The 27,796-nt window shown below is 37.5% G+C and overlaps 1 protein-coding gene across 1 annotated transcript in view; it reads left to right on the top strand.

The window, feature by feature from the left end:
* The window catches only part of atp2b3b (ATPase plasma membrane Ca2+ transporting 3b), a 51,720-nt gene that overhangs the window by 7,533 nt on the left and 16,391 nt on the right, over nucleotides 1-27,796 (top strand). The window contains exons 2-20 of the mRNA XM_042750597.1: nucleotides 90-734; nucleotides 11,409-11,606; nucleotides 13,194-13,451; nucleotides 13,721-13,846; nucleotides 16,279-16,404; nucleotides 18,792-18,833; nucleotides 19,425-19,589; nucleotides 20,315-20,529; nucleotides 20,734-20,976; nucleotides 21,616-21,857; nucleotides 21,953-22,187; nucleotides 22,270-22,449; nucleotides 22,560-22,647; nucleotides 23,595-23,701; nucleotides 23,968-24,144; nucleotides 25,150-25,164; nucleotides 25,336-25,549; nucleotides 25,823-26,034; nucleotides 26,962-27,069. Of these exons, the coding sequence (XP_042606531.1) occupies nucleotides 506-734; nucleotides 11,409-11,606; nucleotides 13,194-13,451; nucleotides 13,721-13,846; nucleotides 16,279-16,404; nucleotides 18,792-18,833; nucleotides 19,425-19,589; nucleotides 20,315-20,529; nucleotides 20,734-20,976; nucleotides 21,616-21,857; nucleotides 21,953-22,187; nucleotides 22,270-22,449; nucleotides 22,560-22,647; nucleotides 23,595-23,701; nucleotides 23,968-24,144; nucleotides 25,150-25,164; nucleotides 25,336-25,549; nucleotides 25,823-26,034; nucleotides 26,962-27,069 (3,180 nt within the window). The 5' untranslated portion in view covers nucleotides 90-505. The remainder of the gene's footprint in view (nucleotides 1-89; nucleotides 735-11,408; nucleotides 11,607-13,193; nucleotides 13,452-13,720; nucleotides 13,847-16,278; nucleotides 16,405-18,791; nucleotides 18,834-19,424; nucleotides 19,590-20,314; nucleotides 20,530-20,733; nucleotides 20,977-21,615; nucleotides 21,858-21,952; nucleotides 22,188-22,269; nucleotides 22,450-22,559; nucleotides 22,648-23,594; nucleotides 23,702-23,967; nucleotides 24,145-25,149; nucleotides 25,165-25,335; nucleotides 25,550-25,822; nucleotides 26,035-26,961; nucleotides 27,070-27,796) is intronic.

Genomic DNA, 27,796 nt, shown 5'->3' with positions numbered 1-27,796 from the left:
TTTAAGGAATGCCCACTGTACTCTGAGTTGCTGCCCACACGAACACTTTAAAGACTGTAATGTGTTATTCTGTCTGTGTGTCTCTGCAGGTTTCCTCACCAACCCCATCATCCCGCACCCTTTGAATCCTAACGCATCAGATCTACACAATATCCCACTCGGTTTTGCACACCCTCTTCGCTCTCGTTCTCTGTGTCCTGATGGATTGGAAGCGGCCCGATCCCTCGTTCTGTTGACCCTCGGGGTGAGGGGGTTGAGTGGAGAGGACAGGATTTCTCCAAATACGCTATAAGTGTCCGGCTGTCATTGTCCTGATTTCCTCTGATGGAGAGTTAGAAGAACGGGAGGAACTACCAGGGAGGGCGAGGAGTGGAGGAGCAAATTTGAAACCAAAAAACCTGAGCCAAGAATCATCACTAATACTGACCTCGTGTTGCTGAAACCTCCTGAACGAGAAGAAGTTATATAGATCAAACATCGTTGAACCAACACCCTAAGACTCAAGATGTCCACCACGGCGACCATGGGTGAGATGGCGAATAGCGCAGTGGAGTTTTACCCCAAGCGGGGTGGAGGAGGCGCAGAAACCAACCATGCTGGAGACTTTGGGGTGACGTTGGAGGAGCTCCGGTCCCTGATGGAGCTGAGAGGACCTGAGGCCTTGCAGAAGATTCAGGACAGCTTTGGAGATGCAGAGGGCCTATGCCAGAGACTCAAGTCTTCCACCAGTGATGGTGAGAGAAATGTTTTGCATTTCTGTTGTCATTTCATGAAGTCATCTCATTTATTCCCTGCACTCTTAAAAAGAAGGTTGCAAAAGGGGGGTTTCACATCAACCAATTTTGGTTCCATAAAGAACTTTTCAGTGAACAGTTCTTTAAAGAACCTTTTTTCTTAGTGTAAAGAACAATTTATTCCACTATAAGGGACATTTTGTGTAATGGAAAGGTTTCATTCTTCCTCTTTCTTCAGTCGAAAAGAAATTAAGGTTTTTTAAGGAAAACATTACAGGATTTTTCTCCATATAGTGGACTTCAGTGGGAGCCAAAATGTTGAAGGTCCAAATTGTAGTTTCAATGCAGCTTTAAAAGGCTCTACACAATCCCAGCCGAGAAATAAGGGTCTTCTCTAACAAAACAATTGGTCATTTTCTAAGAAAAATAAAAAATGTCATACTTTTTTAACCACAATTTCTTGTCTTGCACTAGCTCGACTTCACGCATTACATAATCATGTTGGAAAGGGCATGATTCATGCAGAAGTAACTACCTACCTATTACAAACAAAACAAACAAACAAAAAAAAACAAACCCCCACAAACAAAAAAAAAAAGGATAAAACAATGATGTCGGATGATTTTGAAGTTGGAGGAGAAAATGAGATGCAGTTCTGAACCAAAATACATATACAAAGAACTAACCACACGTGACCTTTTCATCATGATTACATAAAGCATGAAGTCATAGACACACATCAAAGAGCTAGTGCAAGACATCATTTTTTTTTTAGTAAATGACTGATTGTTTTGGTAGATAAGACCCTTATTCTTCAACTGGGATCGTGTAGAGCCCTGCATTGAAACTGCAGTTTGGACCTTTAACCCGTTGGCCACCAGTTAAGTCTAGTTATATGGAGAAAAATCAAAAACCTAATTTTTTTCCAATGAAGAAAGAATGACATCAACATTTTGGATGACATGGGAGTGAGTTAATTATCAGGAAATTTTAATTCAGGAGTGAACTAATTCTTTAAGACGCCTTTAAACCCCAAATATTTCCTTCTTTCCTCCTTTCTCTTTATTTCTCTCTCACCTCTTCACACTACTTGTCCACCACCTCTTTCTCGGTCTCACTCAGCCAACTTCCCACTCTGAGTGCACGCGTTGTGTTGGGTTGCTAGGCGACGGCGCTGTCGGTGGTGAGGTGGGTGTAGAGAGAGGGGTTACTGGGTAAACAGAGTTGGAGAGACTCACTCACTAGAGTCAGTGACTCGAAAGGTCCCCGCAGTGATCACAATTCTTGGCGTATCCATCCATCCTCTTCTGACTCGTAATTTAATGTGTTGCTCTGATGTTTTATACGCCATGATGACTGCAGAAGAGAATTTAGATAGAGGTGGGGATGATGCTCAGTCATGAGAAGCAGATAAACTAAAACTCAAAACCATAAAACTTAAATTGAGTTGTACTGATTGTGAGTATTTATAGATTTATGATTAAGCTGTTGCTTATGGTTCTTGTGGTTCTTTTGTTTTGCAGATATAAGCTCATAATTATTTTCCTGTTACAATCATTATTATTATTATTATTATTATTACCTTTTTATGTAGCCTTTTTTTTGTATACTTTAAAATAATACACTAAAATTTAATTAGGCATCACAAAAATGAAGAATTAGCATCAGGAATTTTTTTTTTGCTCAGAGGTTGTTTTTCCATAGCTCACTATGAGAAACATCTGAGATACTACAGAGATCTCATGTGCGACTTTTCTTTCCTGCAGGATGTCAGTGAGGGGTGAATGCCTACCGTGCAGTTTTTGCCTGGTGGTTCTAGTACTGCATCCTGCTGTTGCGTAACGAGTGCCTCACCCTGCTTTAAGGCCACAAATATACTCTTTGAATGCATGCAAATATTGATCCAAATGTTTAGCCCACACACTAAAAACCATTGTACACACTTGCACGCTTAAAAATTACTATAGCACTAGGAAACCTCAAGGGGGCGATAGAGTTACCTTTAAATATATCTCTTTAAACTGGATGTAATTTTTCAGGTTTCTGTACATGTAGATATAAACATATTAAATTTTCTACAAACTGCTGCTTTGCCATGAGAGAAGTTGATCTGAAGGAGAAAGTGGACAATAGAACACAGTTCTATAATGATGCTCATTATAGCGTCCCTTGAGGCCACACTGAGAATGCAATGCATAGTTGTGTTGTGTTACGATCAGGCTGCCCCATTGTCCACAACAATAATCAAAAGCCCCATATAGACATATCTTTCTAATATTTTTGTTCACAATTTCTACCCAATGAAATATCTTATAGTTTGGCATAATTGGACAAATATATTCATTACAAATACATTAAAATAAGAAATGTGTTGTTTCCTCAGGATTTAATTTTGTGCCTAATTTTCTTACAGTTTCCAAACTCTGTGCTGCACCAAAAGTTCCAGTGATCAGTGAAGCTAAATGTGGACGTGATGGTGCATAGAGTCTATTGCAATCTAAAGCATTTTGGAACACAGTGATGCATGAAATTGAGCTTGCGTAGCTTAAAGCATTTGCGTCTCCAGTAATGAATAAGCCTTAAAATATTTCCCGAACCAATTGGTAGACCATAGTTTGGTAGCAGATTAGAAGTGTAAAACATATTACAGTTTTGATTTGCTCATTTTTGCCCCCAAACAATCAAATTAGCAAGTAGCCATGTTTTTGTGAGTCTTGTGAACTTCATCCTATTGAAGAGAGAGCAGAAAGTAAAAAGTACCTTCAAAAATTAAATAGGCTTACTAATTACAAAAAAAATTTAAATTATTTAATAAAATAATTTAATTAAAGATATTTTTCTTAAAGGGTAAGATCCCCCGAGAGGAGCTTCTGTATTTCCCATATTTGATGAGCTCAATGTGCCTAGATCATGTATTTCCCATATTTGATGAGCTCAATGTGCCTAGATCAGTGTTTATATGTGAATAGCTTCTGTATTTCCCATATTTGATGAGCTCAATGTGCCTAGATCAGTGTTTATATGTGAATAAAAGTTTATCTGCACGTCATAAAAGCAATTTTGTCTTTTCACAAAATTTCTTGTAAGATGTCTTTATGAATTTTTTGTACAGTGAAAGTTTTGGTTTCATGGAGGAACAGAAATCTCTCAGGTTTCATTAAAATGGCTTTATTTGTGTTTTGGAAAGATATGAAGGTGAGTAAATGATGACAGAAATATAATTTTCGGAAGAACTTTCCCTTTAAGTAGGCATTTATATATGTGGTAGTTAGAATATCAGATTTTGCCCTGGTTTGTAAAACCCCTTTCATAAGATAAACCTAAAACGAACCAATACAAAAGGTTTCAAAACCTCCACACCTCCACTGGTGTCATGGTTGAGAAGACATGAAAGCTTGCAGACCAGCTTTATGTATGGATATATCTAACAGCTGTCATCAGGGACTGCTCTGTTGACAGGTGATAACAAAACCTGATGCTCCTGATGCTAATAGTCAAACAATAAGTGGAGTTTGCCTCTAAGTGCAAGTGGAAGCTGAACTAATCCTGTTACATGGCCATGACAAAGCAGAGACAACGGGAGAGGAGAGGAAACCAGAGGGGGAGGAGATGAAGTGATGCTGAATAAGGCTGACACTGTGAAGATGAGGCCCTGAAAATGGAAGTCCATTAGTGTCTCTACCTCCTCTCCAGCAATGCGTTTCAGCCGAGCTTCGGAGTGCAGACCGCAGATCCACGTATCTCAGCCTGCTCCTATAAACACTGTTTTCAGTGCACGGCGTGGACATATCAATCTGTCAGCCTGAACATCTGAGATACCTGTTCTGCAGCAGTAGAGCATGGAGATCCAGAACAATGGAGGGGGAGGCTGGAAAGAGATTGAAAAAGAGAAAGAGAGAGAGGGAGGTTAGAAAGGAACGGAAGGAGAAAGAAGGAATTCTGGTACAGCTTGCCGCATTGTCAAGGACACACCAAGGGGAGATGGCGAGAGAGAGAGAGAGTGAGTGAGTGAGCGGGGTGGGGGGAGAAGGAGGTGGGGTGTTTGAAAAGAAAGAGATTCTTTAAAGCGAATGGATGCGGGCATGGCTACTCAGCAGTTTTTCTTAAAGGGACAGTTCATCCATAAATGGACAACCGGTCTTCATTTTATCAGCCTCCTGTTGTTCCAAACCTGTATAACTTACTTTCTTCTGTTGAACACAAAAGAAGTTTTCAAGATGTGCTGATCGCTCTTTTTCCATGCAGATTATATACAGACTGGAACTTTAAAGCTTCAAAAACAAGTATCATGAAAGTGTTACATATGATGTTTGCTGTAAAATATTCTGAAATCATACAATGGCTTTGTGAGGAACAGACCAAACTCTAAATTCTTATTCATTGATAATCTCCTCTAGCGTTCATGAACAAATCATTTAGACTGATTTTGTGTACTTGATCAGTCTGAATCATTTGGATCATTCAGTTTACTGAAAAGATCTGACTCAGGAAAACAGTTCCTTCACAAATCGAACTGCTTCTTTCATGATTGTGCTAAGGAGATCTAGGTGAGATTTTCAGTGAATAATCACTTAAATTTCATTTAGTTTATCTCTGTAGTGATCTGTCTATCGCTGGAACCCGTTAGTGAGTCAGCTAATTTAGTCTGATTCATGAACGAATCAGTCCAGTCGGTCAGTCAATTCACTGAAAAGGTCTGTTTAAAAACCCATTACTTCTCAAATCAGACATTAGCTTATCTTGTGAATGTGTCAAGTAGAGCTAGGAATATTTTCAATGAATAATTGAAAATCATATGACTTGGAATACAGTGCATGATTTGTATAGATCACAAAAACCATATAGATTGTATAGATCACTGTATAGATCACTTTATGATACTTTTATCTTCCTTTGTGTCCTTGTTGAAGCTTGAAAGGTCCCCATTCATGTCACTTCTTATCAAATTTCAAATGAATAAATAAATAAAAGAGTCTAAATTTCTCTGCAAAATATCAGAAAGTAATACAGGTTTTGAACAACATGAGGGTGAGTAAATGATAGAATAAAACTTTACAATAAGGTCTCATTTGTTTACATAAGTTAATAAAGCAATGTATTTCTTAAAGCATTTATTAATCTTTGTTAATGTTACTTAATAAAAACACTGTCACATAAAAGTGCATTAATAAATGTTAACAGATATTACTTCTGATTTGAAAAATGCATTAGTAAATGCTGAAATTAACATTAACTAAAACTGATAAATGCTGTAGGAGAATTGTTTATTGTAAGTCCATGTTAACTAATGTTGTAAAGTGTTACCGAAGTGTTATTATTTTTAGGAGTACTGTCCCTTTAACACCTTCAGATAGCATGAGTTTGTCATCTTCATTCATCTTCTTTCCTTCCTGACTATCTCTCTCTCTCTCTCGCTCTCTCTGTCTTCTCATGTAGAGTGTTGTATAATCATGCATTCAGTAATGGTAATGGCAAGGTTAGTGCCGAGTGCTGGTATGGAGTGACTGTGTGATAAGTGTACAGTATTACCGCAGGAGCTCTTGCCAACAGTCGACCTGATGCTCTGACTCAGTGGCAGTATACATACAAGCCCATACATTCCTCCTTTGTCCACTTAAAATATTTTCTGGTTGGATTGTCCTGTCCTTATAAGTCCCTGAAGCATGTTCACTGCACACTCATAGACTGACGTCAATAGTGCCTCATTCAGCTAAACTGTAATGCTGGGTTTCACTCCGGGTGACTTCACTGACTTCAACACTGACTGAAAACATCATGCATTTTCTCTCAGGCTCTAAAAGACTCGCTGTCTGCAAAAACAGCTTCCACAGCAGACCAATCAAAAATCTATTATAAGGCTCACGCGGACCGCACCGAATCAATGACATCATCTGTAGCTGGGCGAAAAGGTGCCTGAAGACAGGAAGTTGAAGAGCAGCATGATTTGTGCTTGATGTCTTCATCACCATGGAAACTGCACCAATCTATGAAAGACTGAGAGTAAGAGAAAGACGGAAAGACATAGATGGCTGGGGAAAGGAGGGCACTGGGCACATTATACACAGTGTGTCTCGTGTCTTCATATCCATTTCTCTTTATCCTTACTGTTTTCTCTCAGCCTCTCGTTCTGTATAGGAGCCCTTTGAAATGAGCAGAAACATGCGATTAATTATTTACATCAGAAATTCAATATATGTGGCTCAGGCCGACTCGCATCGCTTCTTTCTTTGGAACAATCTGCTTTAACAAACTGATACATTCTAATACGCTTGGGTATTTTTGGTCATTTGGTTATGTTTTATTGTATCATACACACATGCAATATATTGTGTAATTTAACTCATCTTAGTGACCCTCATTTAAATCTTTGAGATTGTAAGATGGCTAAATGTGTTGTTTGAATGCGTGGTGATAATAGGAAAGGGAAGCAGTGCATATGTTATTAAAGGTGTCAGTTAGCTCCATGGTGTATTTAAAGCTAGCGAGTGTGTGTGTGTGTGTGCGCACACTTTTGTGTGAAATGGTATTGGAGTTGTTCACTAAATCTGTGAACTCTATTCATATACAATTTTTTTCAAGCTGTAAGTATTGGCTTGGTCCAAAGTGGACTGGAGATAGACTAGAAAAAAAAACTAAGTGACGTGACATACAGCCAAGTATGGTATCAGAATTTGTGCTCTGCATTTAATCCATCCAAAGTGCACACACACAGCAGTGAACACTGACACACCGTGAACACACACCCGGAGCAGTGGGCAGCCATTTATGTTGCGGCGCCTGGGGAGCAGTTGGGGGTTTGGTGCCTTGCTCAAGGACACCTCAGTCGTGGTATTGCCTGCCCGAGACTCAAACCCACAACCTTAGGGTTAGGAGTTAAACTCTCTAACCACTAGGCCACGACTTCCCCGTGGACTACCATGATTCTCTACTTTTTTTTACTTATTTGGTAAAAAGGCACCAATATATATAAGCTACAAATGGCTTCACTAATTCAGTTTAGTATTTGCATAACTGTTACCTAAACAGCTGTGCTTATTATTAACCTTGTAAACAGAAAGTTTACTTTTTACACATGAGTTAGGCTGCATCTTTCCCCACTACATTTGTTTGTGTGTTCTGTGACAACTGGCCTATAAAATGCTACGGTAGTTTTATATGTAGACTTTGATGTGAAATTTTGAAAGCTTTTTCTGAAATTTTGAATTTTTGAAATCTGTCCTGTAGCTCAAACAGTAGAGCATCACGCTAGCAACACTAAGGTCATTGGTTTGATTTGCTGGCAAAGCAAGAACTGATCAAATGTAAATGTGCACCTTGAATGCAATGAAAGTCGCTTCAAATAAAAGTGTCTGCCAAAATGCATAAATATAAATGCAAAGCACCCTTAGATGATAGAAACCTAGGTGTTTGTATGGAAGAAAGGGAACAACATCGATGTCCGTGAATGCATTTCACTAAACAGGAATTCAGACGGCTACTTAATCACACATTAGCAAACTTTATTTGGTAGCTAGCTTATTTTCAGTCTATCTGAACAAAATTCAAGCATAATATGCTTTTATTATGACAAAGATGATTATTTTAACTTTTTTATTAATGGAAATTAAGATATATTAAATTGATATTGATTGATATATTAAATGAATGTCAAGTTGTTTTGTGATTTTTCATGAAGTTTCAAGAAATGTATATTCTTCAATAAAAGCAATAATTAGTGCTGTTTATTAGTTATTACTTATTGTTACGGTTCACAGAAAAGTGCATAGTGTATGATGTACAAACACTGTTGTTGTTGTTTTTTAGCTTCAGATTGTGATTCCATCCAGTCAAAGGATATCAAACATGTTGTTTTCAACACATATTGTTTTCATCTGTCATGTGTCTCCTAGCAACAAGGTGCATGTTTCTGCATTAGGTTTTTTCTTTTCTTTTTTTTTCAGAATGAAAGTCTGGTAGTATGTGATGGCCTTGTGTTACAAATTTTATTTTCAGTGTTGCAAGCAACCTAGTAAAACGTGCACAACATTACAACTCATGCTGGACTATGATGGAATAAAATAATACAAATTTGTCGGGATAGATGTGTTCAGAAGGTTTTACAGCTTACCATAGTAAAAAGTAAAATATTTAAAATGCATTTATTTCATACTAAGTACAGTTAAAAATTCTACTCAACTCAACTCAACTTTATTTATAAAGCACTTTCAACACCACAAGTGGACCCAAAGTGCTGTACAGAAAGAATAAAAGAGAAACATAAAAAACCAAAACAGACATATAACATACACACTTACAAAGCATTGTCAAATGCTAAAGAAAACAAATAAGTTTTAAGTGCACTCTGAAAAACACCCAATGAAGGACAAGTTTTTACAGACAGAGGAAGGTCATTCCAAAGCCTAGGAGCTGCAACAGAAAACACCCGATCACCTTTACATTTTAAACGCGTTCGTGGAACCACAAGAAGCAGCTGATCATTCGAGCACAGAGAACTGCTGGATTGACAGCGGCTGATTAAATCAGTAACATACTCAGGGGCTAGACCATGCAAAGACTTAAAAACGTACAACATCGCTTTGTATTGAATTCTGTATCGTATGGGTAACCAATGTAGTTTAATTAAAACTGTAGTAATGTGTTCTCTCTTCTTAGTACCCGTTAAAAGTCTGGCAGCTGAGTTCTGAACGAGCTGCAAACGGGAGAGAGAAGCCTGACTCACACCCAGATACAATACATTACAATAATCATGAAGACGTGAAGACATAAAGGCGCAACAGCATTGATTTGCTGCTCAAATTTAAGCTCAGAGTCAAAAATTACACCAAGGTTCCTCACGCTAGACAGTTTTTTCCCAGGAAACAACCCCAGGCAGTCATCATCCATACACCCCTTATTTCCAAATAAAATGATCTCAGTCTTATCCTCATTTAATTGGAGAAAGTTATTTGCAAGCCAGCACTTAACTTCTACCAAACATGCATGAAGAGACTGAATGGCACTTTTATTCCCATGTTTCAGTGGTACATAAATTTGAGAATCATCTGCATAAAGTTGATACTGAATCCCAAATTTCTCAAAAATAGAACCTAGAGGGAGCATTTAAAGGGAAAATAAAATTGGTCCCAGTATTGAGTCCTGTGGAACCCCACACATAAGAGGGGCAATGGAAGAAAAATAATCCCCTAAACTGACTGAAAGAGTCCTATCCTTCAAATAGGAAGAGAACCATTTCAGGGCTAAGCCCTGAATACCAACCTGATCCCTAAGGCGATCAATGAGAATGTTATGATCAACTGTATCAAATGCCTCTGTAAGATCTAACAACAGCAAGACAACACGATTTCCAGAATCAGCACCTCATAGGATATCATTAGACACCCTCAACAGAACGATTCTGTACTATGACCAACTCTAAAACCTGACTGGAATCTATCGCAGATGTTATTCCTAATTAAAAAGTCATTAAGCTGTGTGTGCACAATTTTTTCTAGTATCTTTGAAATAAAAGGCTATTTTGAAATCAGACGAAAACTAATCATGTCAAATGGGTCTAAACTGGGTTTTTTTTAAAAGGGGCTGAATAACCGCGTGCTTAAAACTAACTGGAACAACACCAGATGACAAACTAATATTTATAATAGACAGAATACTTGGGCCAAAAAACTACTATGTATACTATATATACTACTGATATAAATATTATAATTAAACTTTATTTGAAGTACAATGCACATTTCTTAATATTGAGCCTGAAATGTGTTTTTATGTCACTACTGATGAGGATTGAATGATTTTTGAATAATATCGGTCTTTAAATGCAAGATATTTAAAGTATACTTGCAATAGTTCCACTTTAGCGTGATAAAATATACTTCATTATATCTTTAGTTGGACTTCAGCAATACTTCTGTTCAATTAAAGTGCATTAAACACAAAATGAGTTGTTCAAATTTAACAGATTTTAAGTAGACAAATTAAGTATACCGAAAATACAATTGCAGAGTATTTTTATTATTTTTATTATTGATACTGTATTTCAAATATATTGTAGTATATTTATTTTTTACTAGTGTATCTTAATATGAACCTCATGGAGCCTGTAAATGATATAGTCAGTAAGTTTAATGTTAAAATATATAATTTAGTTAATTCATTTTAGACAATTATTTTTTTTATTTTAAATGAATTACACTATATTGTAAATTTCCAATGTTGACATTCTGTTTCAAATATCCCTCTGTGTGTTTTTTTTTTTTTTTACAAATAACACCCAGACTGCATATCATCGTTATTAGGTAGATATCAAGGATTTATCAGTAAAATTTTATAGTACCCTTGTCAAAAGACATTAGTTTGGCCAAAAATGCTTCTTGCCAAAAGTCATTAGGGCTAAAGACCATTAAAATCCAAATTGCGTCAAGAGCCAGACTGCAGATAGCAAACATAAGCACCTCATTCTTAATGACTGTTTAAAAACAGTGTGTCCTGTATTGGGTAAAGCCAAATGTACAGGATGTTTCAAACCTTAAAAGGAAAGTCCCAGGCTCTGAGATGAGAGAGGCACACTAAGTTCCTTAATGGTATATCCCACTCAATACCCTGGGGGTGAGGGTGCCCACGCATTACAGAAGAATTGTGATGACCTCTGTTTGACTCTTCTTCTTTTCCTTTCAGGCTTGTCAGATAACCCGACAGATCTGGAGAAGCGCAGACAGGTATTTGGACAAAACTTCATACCCCCGAAAAAGCCCAAGACCTTCCTTCAGCTGGTGTGGGAGGCATTACAAGACGTCACCCTCATCATCCTGGAGATTGCAGCCATCATCTCCCTCGGCCTGTCCTTCTATCAGCCACCTGGACACGAGAGCGAGGGTGAGAGAGAGAGAGAGAGAGAGGGAAGCTACACGGGGATGTTAGAGGGATGAGGTGTGTAGAGGAAGGGAGTTAAAGGGATGGTGTGGGTCGAGGGAGGAGAGAATGACGGATAGAGAGTGGGAGGGAAGACAGAGAGAACTGAATCAAGGGAGTGTGGGAGGAAAAAGGTGAGAATGAAGGTGAGAAAATGGAGTGAGAAAAGAGGATGTCAAGCAGGAATGCAGAGAAAGAGAAACCCAGGAAAATAAACAGTAAAACATTCTGAAAGTTTTATACAATCGCATACTGAGTGCTGCATAACCTAAATGTCACTCTGAATAAAGAGGGGATAGTGTGCAACTGCATGAGCATTATTGAAAATGAACTCTGGCAGGGTGAACAGATTTCTGAAAGGGTCCATTTTTTTATATCACCAGCATTAATGCATATTATTCTATTAATAACATGGCTATTTACCAACATTTAATACTGATTTGAATGTTTTTTTTTTTTTTTTTTTTTTTTTTCAAAAAATGTTCTTGTATTTTCCAGCAAGACAAACACTCCAACAGTATTACAGCTTTAATTAATATATTAATATTAATCTGCAATCACTTTTCTATAACATATTTAGCTACAATGTAAAATCTTCTGCTATTTTAAAGGTTTTTTTATTCAGTTTTTTTTTTCGTATCAGTTTGTTGTTATTCAAATTGATATTTTTGTTTTCTTGCTTTAACTGGGGACTGCTGAGCATCTAGTCATCTACTGTTTTATGCTCATAATACACTACCATTCAAACATTTTTTTAAGTCTTTTATGTTTACCCTAGGCTGCATTTATTTAATCAATAATACAGTAAAGGCAGCAATGTTTGTGCTCAAGAAACATTTCTTAGTATTACTTATGTTGAAAAGTTGACTGTCATTTAATCAATTTTACTGTCAATTTAATTGCTCTTATTCTAGAAATTAAATTTCTTTAATAATATTTTCCCAAACTCTTTTCCCAAACAAATTGATGTGTGTAGATATTCAAAAATAAATAAATAAATAAAAAATGAAGCGCACAAGCTTGTCAGTCAGCTAATCATTCTGAGTTGCAAGACGGCAAACTTGAATTGGTATGAAACAAGAAAGACCACAGAGCAAATCGAAAGATATTAAAGAAATGCTTATCTCAGTATCTGCAAAATAAGTGTTATCATGATATCTTAGTCTAGCTAAACAAAAGAGCTTTCCTTAAACTGAAAACACAAAGAATTTGAAATATTTTTTTTTTGCTTATGTAATATGTGTTATGTTTTAAAAGTTTAAAACATATTTGATGCCTTTGATGTGATGTTTAAATGACATTAATTGGCATATTTTGATGTTTAAGAATAAATACATGCTCTATAATTTCTAATCAGGCACCAAAACATAATCTCAGCCCATTAAAAGTCTTCTCAGCTGGGTAGATAGCACATGTACATCTCCAAGAAGTCTGTTAAAGAGTACTTCATCTGGAATGCATTGCTCCCAACAAAAAGCATCAACTGCAATCAATCAATCAGAACCAAGTATTCCAGACACCCATGTAATAATGAACTTCTAACCTCTGCAGGTTGTGGAAAAGCGTCAGGAGGAGCTGAAGATGAGGGGGAGGCAGAGGCAGGATGGATCGAAGGGGCTGCCATCCTACTATCCGTCATTTGCGTGGTGCTGGTGACGGCTTTCAACGACTGGAGTAAAGAGAAACAGTTCCGGGGACTGCAGAGCCGCATCGAGCTGGAGCAGCGATTCGCTGTGGTGCGCAATGGAAACGTCATCCAGATCCCTGTCGCCGAGATGGTGGTTGGGGACATGGCCCAGGTCAAATACGGTCAGTTTCCTGTTCTGCTGAGGTCTGAGAATGGAATAAATGCTGAGATTAGGCTTAACTCCTCTAATATGAGGAAGGTGTGGATTAACACAGGGGTATTTTAGAGTAATGCTCACATTTCCACAAATCACGATGGGAACTCATTTGTTGATAATGTACTTTGTGCAATATAGCATTACTGGTAGGAACAGTGAATGCTTTTTGGCATATTAAGGATGCTCTACTGATCACGGGATATTTATTTGTCCCACTTTTGTTTCCTCTCACAGGTGACCTCCTACCTGCTGATGGGGTCCTGATTCAGGGAAATGACCTGAAAATCGACGAGAGCGCTTTAACCGGTGAATCAGATCACGTGCGGAAGTCGGCCGACAAGGACCCCATGCTTCTCTCTGGTAAGCATGCATACGTGTGTGGATCATACAGTAGATTGATAGACCATATTTAATTAAAATGATTACAGTTTCTTTGTGTTTCGGTTCACAGTAAAGCTGCTCTGAGAACCTGAAACCTGAATGAAACATGCATCTCATGCCTTTATGAACTCTAAAACTCACAGCACATTTATTTGCCTGCATTCAGTCAAAATGAAAGCATTTGAAAATTAAGAAATTAAGATGAAAATAGTAACTATTATAAGTTTACAATTGCGCTATAAATAATTTTATTACATACTTGTTTTTTTATTTTATAGTACAATATAATTATATTGTTTAATATTTTATTTAATAATTTCAGTTAAGGGTTAAACTTTATTTGATAAATTTTTAAGTACTGAGTAATATTAATTAACTACATGTACTTACTATATAGGGTTAGAATTAGGGTTTGGCTTAGAGTTACTTGCATGGGATTATGCATAATTTATTGTTATTATAATAGTAAGTACATGTGACGTGTAAACAAGGACACCTTAAAATAAAGTGTTACCCTATTAAATAACATTTTTTATTATTTTATAGTATTATTGAATGTGTAGTGGCTATGTGGCCTATGAAAACAAGTGGACAGAGTTTTTTTTTTAACTGTTCACTTTATGGTTATTGAAAGAAGTTATGAAAGAGGATTTAAACAGATACTTCACACACACACAAAAAAATATTTTTAGCTTTTAAAAATTGTTTTTATGTTCTGTAATCCCTAACAAAATCACCATTCTAGAATGATTACTTCTTTCCAAATATACTGTATCTAGTTGTATAGTAAAAATGTCTGCCTGTATATCACAGAAAAATTAAATACTGGATGTTTTTCCAATATTGTGTAGCCCTAGTTCCAATGAGGTCTCAAAATAAAATTACTGTACATTTTAATGAGAGATGCAATTTTTTTTTTTTTTTTTTTATATATATCTTCAGTCAAACAATCTCTTGCAAGAGATATTTCTTTGATCCACAAAATTAGGTAAGGAGTTAAGCACCCCATATGTCTGAAATCCTCTGGTGTGAGCCAATTTAATTTAACAATGAATTAAAACTTCAAAAATAAACCAGTAGTGAATGACCCACATTATTTGAGCCAATCATAAAACTAGCCAATCAGAAATGCTCGGATTTGTGGACATGACTTTGGAGGGAGGTATTTCTGCGAAACTTTTTTTTTTCTTTTTTTTTTTTTTGCGGATTTGTGGACATGACTTTGGAGGGAGGAGTTTAGAAAGTGGTCAGTGTGGTGGAAGTTAGCAAAATAACAAACTTAAACAAAAAGTTAGCGAAGCTGCTAAAATTGCTGACTGCACCTTTAAGATTCTAAATAAAGTCTTAAGGCCTGTTCACACAGAGGATGATAACAATAATTATACCTATAAAGTTTTAATAAATGCCTGATGCCTAGATAATAAAGTCCTTAACCAAGCTATAACAATATCAGTCTCTGGAATCATTTTAAGGACAATTTTTTCCTGCGCATGACCAATAAAAACATTGAAAGTCAGTCAGAATCCACTGACTTTAAAGAGTTTGAGCATTTAAAGTGGCAGACAACATACAGTAACTGCAGCACATTATTGTGTGTAGGTGTGAATGCTAATATTGTTATCTGTAGTTATCATTCTTAATGTGAATAGGCCTTTAGGCTTGTAGCAAAAAACTCGCTGTGAAGGTTGATGCCCATCACTTTCCTTAAGAGATTGGTCAACCTTTCTTGAAAGTGTCTAAAGTAGTTTTGTATTCTCCTCTCGGCTGCGCTCTGTCAGCTGTCAGTCAGCAGCACAAAGCACTCAGAGCATCCGCATTCTGTGTGTCAGAATAACTGAGATGCTGCAGTGGCATCCAGATGTTGTTAATTAGATCTGAGAATCTCTGTTTCCTGCTGTGAGCACTGGTGCATGCCCTCTCCCTTCCTCCATGCTATTCTTAGACACTTGGGATGATAACTTCATTCTCTTTATAAGGCTGTCATACTCTACTGATGATATTATTGAATAATATACCAATTATATTTTTGTGAAGTTGATGTATGGGGGCTGTTGTTGTGCGCGGTCTAGAGTCAAATGCTAATGGTGTACTGCAGCAGGCCAGGCTGTCTTTATTTGTAGATGAAATAGTCAATGTCTAAATGGAATTGTTGAGAAAATGTGAAAATAATCACAGAAATATGAGCTGCAACAACTGTCGTAATAACTGTCTTCGGTGATGCTACTTTTCTTAGCCAATTTGAATTTGTGCACTAAATGTAAAATGTCTTATTCAGTCAGTAGATTCTTGTCAAGGCTATTATAGATTAAGATTTTTTTTTTAATTGTAGGTTTTTTCATCATTTCAATCATTCGTCTACATTGTGTATTTTCCTAAATCTGTCTATCACTCTCTCAATCTTTCTTTCTCAGGTACCCATGTGATGGAGGGATCAGGCAGGATGCTGGTAACTGCAGTTGGAGTCAACTCTCAGAGTGGCATCATATTCACTCTGCTGGGAGCCGGGGAAGGGGAGGAAGAGAAGAAAGAGAAGAAAGGTAGGTGTAAGAAGGAAGAGCATCAAACCAAAACACACCATAATACTCAGAGAAAATGCTGAGGCTAGTGTAGGATGTAGTGAGAATGACTGCACACGTTGTGAGTAGCACTACCAGACAGTGGAGAATGGAGAGAGAGGGGGTGGGAGATCTGTACATAAGAGAGAGATGGGTTGGATATGAATGGAGGACCAGTGGGCTTGGAGCCTGCAGGAATATTTATGAATGGTAAGACGAGCAAGAGAGACAAGCAGAGCTCCACTGCTGCAAACTTTATGCCCATGTCTTGGGTAATTTAACCTGCAGCCAACTGGAGTGAAGGGAATAGAGAAGGATTAGGAGTTATATTGGAGGAGGCCGATTAATTATTCAGAGAAAGGGAACGAAAGAGAGAAACGGAGAGAGGGAGAGAAAGCAAAGGTTGGATGTGGGTGGATGAAGGATGAAGTGGCGCCATGTTCTGTTATGTGTCATCAGCCACCGAACGGACTTAGAACTGCCTCACAATCACAACTCAATTGTCTTTTTTGCTTTTGCGAAAGTGATTTGGAATATTTGTACATCTTTTCTGATACGCATAATTGTAGATTAGTAGAATGCACATAGAGTATGACAAATATTGTCAACAACCCTTTTTTATTCACTATTTAAGATCTGAAGTTAAAATCTATATGAAAGCATGAGGGATAGTGTATATTTAGTTTTTTTTTTCACCCTTTTGCAGTCCTGCAGTGTGAATTAAATAAAAACAAACATTCTTTTTCCTCCATCAAAAAAAAAAATAAAAAATACCATACGGCCATAAAAAATACATGTATAAAAATTAGGGCTATCAAAAAATTTATAAAATAATTGCTCAATGTGTTGATTAATCACAATGACATTTTAGTTATTTTGTTGTTTTTGTCATTTTTAGTAGTTGTTTTTAAATATGTATATATAGATTTTATATATTTTTATTTCAGTTTTAGTTTAACTAAATCAAAACTAAAAACTAGCTGAACTTGGCAACTAGCTTAAAAAAAAAAAAAAAAGGTTTTAATGTGAGTGTGAAGTGACATACAGCCAAGTATGGAGACCCATACTCAGAATTCGTGCTCTGTATTTAACCCATCCAAAGTGCACACACACAGCAGTGACACACACACACACCGTGAACACACACCTGGAGCAGTGGACAGCCATTTATGCTGCGGCGCCCGGGGAGCAGTTAGGGGTTTGGTCCCTTGCTCAAGGGTACCTCAGTCGTGGTATTGCCTGCCCGAGACTCGAACCCACAACCTTAGGGTTAGGAGTCAAACAAAAGTTTCAGCTTTGGTTTTAGTTAACTATTATATAAATATTCGCTGAGCAAAGCTCTCAAATGATGGTAATTAATAGACATTATATAAGAGTAAGTCACTGAGTAGATCAATATATTGTTTGCTTAACAAAGCAGATTCACACTAGACGTTAGCTTTTATTCTTTCTGCAGTATTTTTTTAAATTATTGATCTACTGTATATCTCTGTCCGTTGCTCTGTGTTTAACAGTTTTTCAGCATCTTGCCCCATAAGTGCTGTATTTTAGGAAACTAAAAGTGAAATGTAGTTAAAACACATCTTATCAGATCCTTCCGTTCTGTTCCATTCTGTAGCTTGTGAATCTTTGCTTGTAATTAATCACGCTAAATTAACTAGATTACTAATTTAACTAGAATGTTGACAGCTCAAATAACTGTAACACAAGAATTAGAAAACAATCTTTTACATAAAGCAGAATCATCTTGCAGGAACGTCTCACTGATGAAGTACTGTCAGTACTTGTAATTTCATATTAACAACCTACGTACAGGCAGTTTTGGCTTTTTTTCCCGTTTCCCTTAACACCACATGATCGTCAATAATTTGTCTTTTTTCTTACTTCTACCACCACCCAATCCTAACAATTTCCCACGATCCCCTTCCTCCACACCTGCACTATCCCTTTGTTTCGCTATCCAATCAGAGGACAGTAGTTACTCACTAACAACTATGGCCAGACCAAGTGGCATCACCAATGGTACGTAATGCACAGCCCTGTTGTTTTAAGTCAACTGGAGTTACAGAACACCTTCAGCATAGATGAAGTGATTACAATTAGCACTAAATAGAGTCAGATTAGCCCAGAATTGTGGTGGAGCACATTCACAGGTTTAACATGTCATAGTTTAAGAGCTCAGCTCAATGTGTGTGCCGTATGTTTGTGCATGTGTGTCTGTTTCCATAGTTCTGTGCGCTCTCATTTTCCCCACTCAAGAACACTGTGTGCCCTGTCTCTCATTCTGTCTCTGTCTGTCGCTTTTTATTCCCCCTCTACCCCTCTATCTCTCTCTCTCTCTCCCTCCCCACAGTCATACTCTCTCACAGGCAAGCAACCAGAGGCAGCTGTGGAGACCAATCAGAATAAAGGTACCACAGGGATAGTAGAGTAGATGAATGGAGAGAATGAGGGGTTAATTATTTTCTTGTTGTGGAAAATTTCTGTGGACTCCTCAGTTACGCTGTTGCTATATGAGGATAGCAACGGGAAATATAATCGCTAATACCATGTATGCACACAGCCACATACATAAAGAGGCAGAAACACACTCTTAATGTAACATCACACTCGGTTGCTCAACGGCATAAATGACGACCGCTTCCTTGCATAGTACATTGTTACCGTAGTTCATTGTTTCCGGTTTCGAGAAAAAGCACCCAAACACATTTTGCTGAATAGTGCCAGCTCTGTAGAACTCGAGAACTTGTTGGGGTCCGACTCTAACCAGCGTCAGTGTTTATGCTGTGCGCGTTCACATTTGTCTTGCTTTCCTTCGTTGTGTGTCCCAGTGTATGTGTGTATACCACTTTGGGCGTAAATATTCAGTGTGTGGTATGAAGGTATTCAGAGCTTTGAATGAGTCTTGTTCATGTCGGAGGCCTCTCACGATGCCTCTGAGTTGTGACACGACAGATTTGTTGTCCATATGTAGTGACGCTAACTCATGTCCCACCCACCAGCCAAAAAGCAGGATGGAGCCGTTGCCATGGAGATGCAGCCTCTGAAGAGTGCGGAGGGTGGAGAAGTGGAGGAGAGAGAGAAGAAAAAATCCAACGTGCCCAAGAAGGAGAAGTCTGTACTGCAGGGCAAACTCACCAAACTGGCTGTACAGATTGGCAAAGCAGGTGCGTGGGACTTCATGTGGCCAATTACGAGGTGATGTCATATATGAAAAGATAAATCACCTCACTCTGACACACTTACACTCTGCTGTGCTGATCCTATTGTCTTTTATTTTTTTATCCACATGCAAAGCTATATTCAGTGCTAAAGAATGTTACTTAAAGCAAAATGTTACTTTGAGAGTATTTCATTACTTCTTAAAAAAGTAATTATATGTAGCACATTTTAATTTGACATATTCTTGCATTATTAAGAACTGCTGATTACTGAATTTGCTACTTGTTATGAAAATTAATGTGTAAAGTTACTTTTGTGCAACATTTTCTCACTGTTAACTTAGCAGAAGCACTAACTGAAAGTGTTGTGACAAGTATGGTAAACCATATTCACAGTTTGTGCTACCCTCAGGTTACATATCCAACACATATCAGGCCACAACTTTGTAATGTAGTAACCTTTTATGAAAAGTCACATGTTAAGCATACGTTTTCACTTTCAATCATAATTGTTTATGATGCACACAGATAACTATCATAAAAAAGACAAAGAAAAAATATTCCCCTATTTTTATTTTTGCATAATAAATTAAATAATTAGAAATTGATCAGATATTATACTGTAATTTTGATAAGTAATGCATTACTTAATTTGTTATTTGTAGTCAATTGACTGACTATAGATTGATCTGCAAATATCCTGAAGATTTATTATATTGTTTTCTTTAAAGGTCTTGTGATGTCAGCCATTACAGTTATCATCCTGGTGCTGTACTTTGTGATCGAGACGTTTGTGGTGGAGGGGCAGAGCTGGTTGCCTGAGTGCACGCCCATCTACGTGCAGTATTTTGTCAAATTCTTTATCATTGGTGTGACTGTGCTAGTGGTAGCTGTGCCTGAGGGTCTTCCTCTTGCTGTAACCATCTCCCTGGCCTATTCAGTTAAGGTGAGAGAGAACAGGTGCACTGTGTGTGTGTGTGTGTAAACAGCAAATCAAATGTATTGTAGAGCTAACAGACTACATAAGCAAATTTGAACAAACTAAACAAATTTTTCCCTGGACGTTTTTTCATTTATTATTTTTCAGTATGTTTTGCTTTTGTCAACACAGTTTTTTCACCACCCAAATCTTCTATTGCTGTTAATTCAGAAAATGATGAAGGACAATAACCTAGTGCGTCACTTGGATGCTTGCGAGACAATGGGCAACGCCACTGCCATCTGCTCTGACAAGACCGGCACCCTCACCACCAACCGCATGACTGTAGTGCAGTCCTACATCAACGACCAGCACTTCCGTGAGATCCCCGACCCCAGCCAGATCAACCCCAACACCTTAGAGAAGTTAGTCAATGGCATATCTGTCAACTGCGCCTATACCTCCAAGATCATGGTGAGAAATTTGATATCATGAATTTAAAAAAAAAATGATAGAAAATTTTATATCCAGCTATTTTTAGCTGATAAGCCCTGGCTGAAATGGTCTTCAGATTGTCTAGCTGGACTCCCAGCTGAGCAAAGTTGCCTGCATGTAATCTGATCATTTTACAGTAAAAACACACAGCAGGGTTTGCCAGAACTTTACTATTAAAAAATATTTTAAGGTTACAGGATTGACTTAAATTTACTGTAAAAAATTTTTTATATTCCATTAATTAATATGTTAATATTACATCCTACTACTCTGTTTTGTACCTGTATAAAATACTGATAACAAAGTCTAAAAATTTAACAGTATTTTACTGTAAAATTACTTAAATTGTCCCCTATTAAAGATTTTCACCATATATAGTACCGTAGTATTTTTACAGTATTTTACTGACAAAATTACAAACATTTTTTACAGTTCTGGCTGGGAGACCAGCATGCCAGCTTTGGCTGGTAAGATTTATTTTTCAGAAGGGAAGCATTGTTAGCCTATTAAGAATTTACTGTTGTACTGGCTTGTCAAATATAAATAGAAACTTCTTCAGTCCAATTCTTTTCATTTTCTCTCCTCTGTGTTTCTTGCTTCATTTCAATTCTCTTTCAGCCACCGGATGTGGAAGGTGGTCTGCCCAAGCAGGTTGGTAATAAGACAGAGTGTGGTCTGCTGGGCTTCCTGCTGGACTTGAAGAGAGACTACGCCCCTGTGAGAGAGCAGATCCCAGAGGAGAAGCTTTACAAAGTCTACACTTTCAACTCTGTACGCAAGTCCATGAGTACTGTGGTGCAGATGCCGGATGGAAGTTTCCGTCTCTACAGCAAAGGAGCGTCTGAGATCCTTCTGAAAAAGTTAGTAAACCACAACAGCAGGGATCAAAACCGTAACATTGTTGGCTGTCATTAAACACCTCTTTTTGTCCTTCCTGCTTTCTCTTCTACCTCAGGTGTTCCTCGATACTTGGTGCTAATGGTGAAGTACGTAGCTTCAAGCCACGAGACCGAGATGAGATGTTGAAGAAAGTGATCGAGCCCATGGCATGTGAAGGCCTGCGAACCATCTGCATCGCTTATCGTGATCTTCCCTGCGACCCCGAGCCTGACTGGGAAAACGAAGCTGAAATTGTCACCGATCTGACCTGCATCACAGTCGTTGGGATCGAGGATCCCGTTCGACCTGAGGTACAGTATGCAGTGAGAACATGTTTCCTGTATCCTTGGAATGAGTTTTCTCTTTTCAAGCATTTCTCTGCTCCTCACGCAGGTCCCTGAAGCCATTCGCAAGTGTCAGAAGGCAGGCATCACTGTGCGCATGGTCACCGGCGACAACATCAACACAGCACGAGCTATTGCTGCCAAGTGTGGCATCATTCAGCCCGGGGATGACTTTCTGTGCCTGGAGGGTAAAGAGTTCAACCGAAGAATCAGGAATGAGAAAGGAGAGGTTTGTGAAAATTGAATCTCAGACATCTCAGCGGCAAACCAATACAGACTAAACTGAATCATGAATGTCCGTGCTCTGTGTACGTGCATGTGTGTGTGTTCGTGTTATAGATTGAGCAGGAGAGGATTGATAAGATCTGGCCTAAACTCAGAGTCCTTGCACGTTCCTCCCCCACGGACAAACACACACTCGTAAAAGGTGAAATACTCTTTCTACTCATCATTCTCAAACCCAGACTCGCTTGAATCTTACTGGACCCTACCATGTACAGTATTGGAAATATGTAGTGTCCAAAATTGTTAAACTTATATTTATATTTTAAATAGTTTTTTACTCAACATTTTTAAATTCACTTTTTATAGATTTTTTATATATTAAAAGTTGTAACCCTTTGACTGCAGCTTTACACAAATTAGAACAAACAGACATCTAGGTTATAAGATTTTAAGACCATGAGAAAGTTTGTAGTCAGTATGATTTTTTTATGTTCTCTTATGCTCAAAAGATGCATTTGTTTTATTCCTGTGATGCCAAATCTGAATTTTCAGCAGTCATTACTCCGGTCTTCAGTGTCACATGGCCCTTCAGAAATCATGCTAATATGATTTGGTGCTCAAGAAACAATATTTTATACTTAATATTATTAATATTGAAAGAAATAATGCAAACATTATTATTTAAAAATATCAATATACTTATATACTTATCAATATAATATTTTTGTGCAAACCGTGATTTATTTTTTCAGGATTCTTTGATGAATAAACAGTAACAAAAAAAATCATTAACATCAAAAATAAATATACTGTAACATAATAAATCCAATCACAATAAAATTATATCATTCAAAGCATCTTAGCAAACTAACTAACAAAAAAAATAATAACAAACCAAAATAATAATAATAATAATAATAATAATAATATAATAATTTTTAAAACAAAAAAATGTCCAAAAATTTTACACTTTCACAAGAGTATATTTATATTGTAATTTTGACACTCAGTAGGGCGCAACATCCAGTCAATTAAAATGTATCAGACTGATGAATTCATGTTCTGTGGTGACAGTAGTTGTATTCAGTGATTGGTCAAGGTTATGTGCTAGCTGGTAATTGTTTGCTTGGTGATGATGCCATTGTGTAGGCATCATTGACAGCACTGTGCTGGAGCAGAGACAGGTGGTGGCCGTAACTGGTGATGGGACCAATGACGGGCCGGCTCTCAAGAAGGCAGATGTGGGCTTTGCGATGGTAAGCACATCTGATGAACACTTCCCTCTAATCTATTCATATATATTCGTCCTTCCATCCAAGAGGTAGTTGAGAGATGAGTAATGGTAGGAGATGAATATTGATTTATTAGAAGCTCTACTTATATCATGTTCACGAAAAAGGGTGTATAATAACACAGGAAGATCTCCGGTGAATAAAAGCCACTTTTCTCCAATGAATCTGATTTTGATGCATGTATTACAGTACCTAAATCTCTTGCTCTTTCTCTTTCTTGCCGTCTCCAGGGTATAGCAGGCACTGATGTAGCTAAAGAAGCCTCTGACATCATCCTGACCGATGATAACTTCTCCAGCATTGTGAAGGCTGTCATGTGGGGGAGAAATGTGTATGACAGCATCTCCAAGTTCCTGCAGTTTCAGCTTACTGTCAATGTAGTGGCCGTCATCGTAGCTTTCACCGGGGCCTGCACAAAAAAACAAAAAAACACAAACACAAAACAATTAAAATGCTATTATAGTATTTATCAATAATATAATTTATTAATATTTTATTTTTAGTTTTAGTGATTTTGTGATGTGTCAGTTTAAGCCTTTAAAAAAATATTTCTATATAGCTTTCATTTTAATTCAGTTTTAGTAATTCATTGCTTCAATTTCAATTGATTTATTATTTTAGTTCAAGTTTTTATGGAGTATTTTTAATTTGTTTTATTAAATTAAGCTCAACTGACAGCATTTGTGGTACAGTGTTGTTTACCTCAAAAAATTATTTCGAATTGTCCCTGAAAAATTTAGGTTGTGGTAGTGCATGTACAATTAAGCCCATTTTTGGAGGATTTTAAAAGCAGAAATGTGAAGCTTATATTTTTACAAAAGCATTTGCAGTCATTTTTCTGTTAAAACGTGTAATTTTAGGTGCATTCGTCATATTAGAGTTTCAGGTGTCAGGTTATCATATCAATTAATTTTTAAAATTGGATATAACTACACAGAGAAGGTTAGAAAATATTTTCTTACATTAAAATCATGTTAACACATATTGTTTATATTTTATGGCTATACTATTGAAACAGGGAGTATGTTGACACGTTTATTCATTCAATGTGAGTGCCTCAATGTAGCCCAGATATGAGCTTTTTTTAAATGGGGGGGGGGCAAGGGGGACACATTTAAATTAATTTTGTGGTAATCAACACTATTCCAAAAGTGCTGTAAATTGAGCTTAATTTATTGAACCTGGAATATTCCTTTAGAAGTTCCCCTGCATGACTTGTTATTGCTTAGAGCTCCTGTAGCAGTTAATACTTCATTTACAAATGCAAATGATTTGAAACAACTGATAAGGGAGGGCAAGGGAATTTCACTTACTTCAATCATTGCGTCCCCCCAAATCTGCTCCTCAGATGAGTGCCGTTTGTCTTGTAGCGTTGCGGTAAGTGAGAGATGGCCACTCTAGATCGCTGATAGCTCTGTGTCAGGCAGGTTAGGAGAACTGACTGCATTGCACCTCTCAAGCTCATAGCAAAAGGAAGGAAGCTATAATTAAACCAGCCACTGAGCCTCCTGCTGGAAACTGGTGGTACTGCACACACTTCACTGGCCAAGAGCGTAATTCAGTACCTTCATCTGCAATCTCTGTGTGTTTGTGTGTAGGACTCTCCACTAAAAGCAGTACAGATGTTGTGGGTCAATCTGATCATGGACACATTTGCCTCTTTGGCTCTTGCCACTGAGCCGCCCACCGAAGCTCTGCTGCTTAGGAAACCCTACGGGCGCAACAACCCCCTCATCTCGCTCACAATGATGAAGAACATCCTGGGTCATGGAGTCTATCAGCTCGTCATCATCTTCAGCCTGCTGTTTGTCGGTAGGAGAGAGAGTTCAAGGATCAAAATGTGTTGTTTTGCATTATTTATAAGATGAATAATAGTGTAGCAGCTTACAATTCAGACTTAACATTATAGTCTCTGCTAAGTGGCATATACTTACATATTCATTTAGCAGATGTTCTGAGAGTGAGAGCAATACTAGCATAAGCAACTGATCTAAAGGGGAAAAAATGAGTGCATGCTGAGTGCACCTTTGAAACTTTTAAGAACAGTTTAATTTTGTATGCCTTCATCTCTTTCATCCTAACAAGGAGAGAAAATCTTCGACATTGACAGCGGCCGTAACGCCCCCTTACACTCACCCCCATCTGAACACTACACCATCATCTTCAACACCTTCGTCCTGATGCAGCTTTTCAATGAGATCAACGCTCGCAAGATTCACGGCGAACGGAACGTGTTCGACGGCATCTTCGGGAACCCTATCTTCTGCAGCATTGTTCTGGGAACATTTGGAGTGCAGGTCCGAGATACTGTATGCATTGTGCTCTATGAGCAGATTCACTAGATTTCTGCAGAATTTGTACCCCATTGTTAACAAAGTTCTGCACACCTCAAAAATTTTTAATCAGTATTTTTGTATTGTTTGCCTTTTGAAAAATCTTTCAAACAAGATGAATTTATTTTAGAAGCATTGTTGTGTGAGATAGTAAGACTAGTTCTACTCTTATTCAGTTTATATTTATAAACTATTATATTATAAACTATTACTGTACTGTATATAGTTTTTTCCCCTCCCTCCCCTCCCATAGACAGTAACGGAACTACCGTGTTCAAGGCCCAGAAAAGTAGTAAGAACATCGATAAAATAGTCCATGTAACACACGTGCGTCATGGTACTGTTGTTAACGTGCGTCGACTGATACGGACATTTTTGACAGGTGATTGTGTGATTGGGTTTAAATCGGGTGGGGCAGGATTTTTGCTTAACTGGTTCAAGGGGAAAAAAAATAGTTGAGGAAAAAAACCTGATGCTGTTCTAAATCTGCATTCATTTCTTTCTTCAGTGGATCATTAAAATTATTTTAAAGAAATTTGGTAAGCAAACACTTTTGGTTACCCTTCAATTTTTTTGTCTACAAAAAAATACAATGAAAGTTAATGGGAACCAAATCTGTTTGGTTATTATCATTCTTCAAAATAGCATCTTTTATTTTCCACACAAAAAGACATTCATACAGGTTTAAAACAGTAAATGATGACAGAAGTTACATTTTGGGGTGATTTATATAGACTATTTTTAAATAAAAATTATTTCTGAAATAATAATTCTACCTGTCCATGAGATTGTATGAAAGGTGATAAGAGGGTGACTGATGTGCTGCCTAAATTTCCACTGTGCTGAGTAGGTTAGTGTTGACTTTGTTTTGTTCTGTTGATCTGTGTGCAGATTGTGATTGTGCAGTTTGGGGGCAAGCCCTTCAGCTGTGCCCCTCTCAATATGGAGCAATGGCTGTGGTGCCTCTTCGTGGGAGTTGGAGAACTGCTGTGGGGTCAGGTAGGACAGAAAGAGACAAGGAGAACAACTATTAAAGATCTTTGCGTGACTGAAGTTGTGAAGTTTATGATTTTTCAAGTTTAAGATCTTTTTCCCCAAAGAATCAGATTTATTGTTTGATATTTGGCCAGTTTGAAATTACTGCATCAGCTGATAACTTTCCTAGACTGCCTTATATCCTATATCCTTATATCCTGCCTAGAAATATGTTTTAATATATTTTTAGTTACTTTAAGAAAATAATAAAATAAATGTCAATTATTTTGTGTGCATCTAATATACTTTCCTTTTTAATTGTATTATACAGTACACAACATGATCACAAGTATGTGAACACCCAAACTGTGTGCCACATGTGATTCATTTTAAACCAGTGTCCATTAATTGGGACTTTTATTGCTACAACAGCTTCTACTCGTCTGGGAAGGCTTTTTTTCTACTAGATGTTGGAACATAGCTGTGCGAATTTGCTCCCATTAAGACACAAGAGCATCAGTGAGGTCAGGCACTGATGTTGGGTAATGAGGTCTGGCTCATACCGAATTCATCCCACGGGTGTTCAGTTGGGTTCAAGTTCTTCCACACCAGACTCAGTGCAGCATTTTTTGGTGGACAAGCTCTTTGGTTCTTATCCTACTGTGAATATTTGTCAGTGGATGCATGAACCATTTTATGCATCTGAAAGTCTCATGAATTAGTGTAGCCAAAATAGACAAACACATTAAAG

This window comes from Cyprinus carpio, chromosome B23, assembly GCF_018340385.1.
Source record: "Cyprinus carpio isolate SPL01 chromosome B23, ASM1834038v1, whole genome shotgun sequence".
Taxonomy (NCBI): Eukaryota; Metazoa; Chordata; class Actinopteri; order Cypriniformes; family Cyprinidae; genus Cyprinus; species Cyprinus carpio.
Note: the sequence above shows the minus strand (reverse complement) of the source record. Positions and strands in the feature narration are given on the sequence as shown.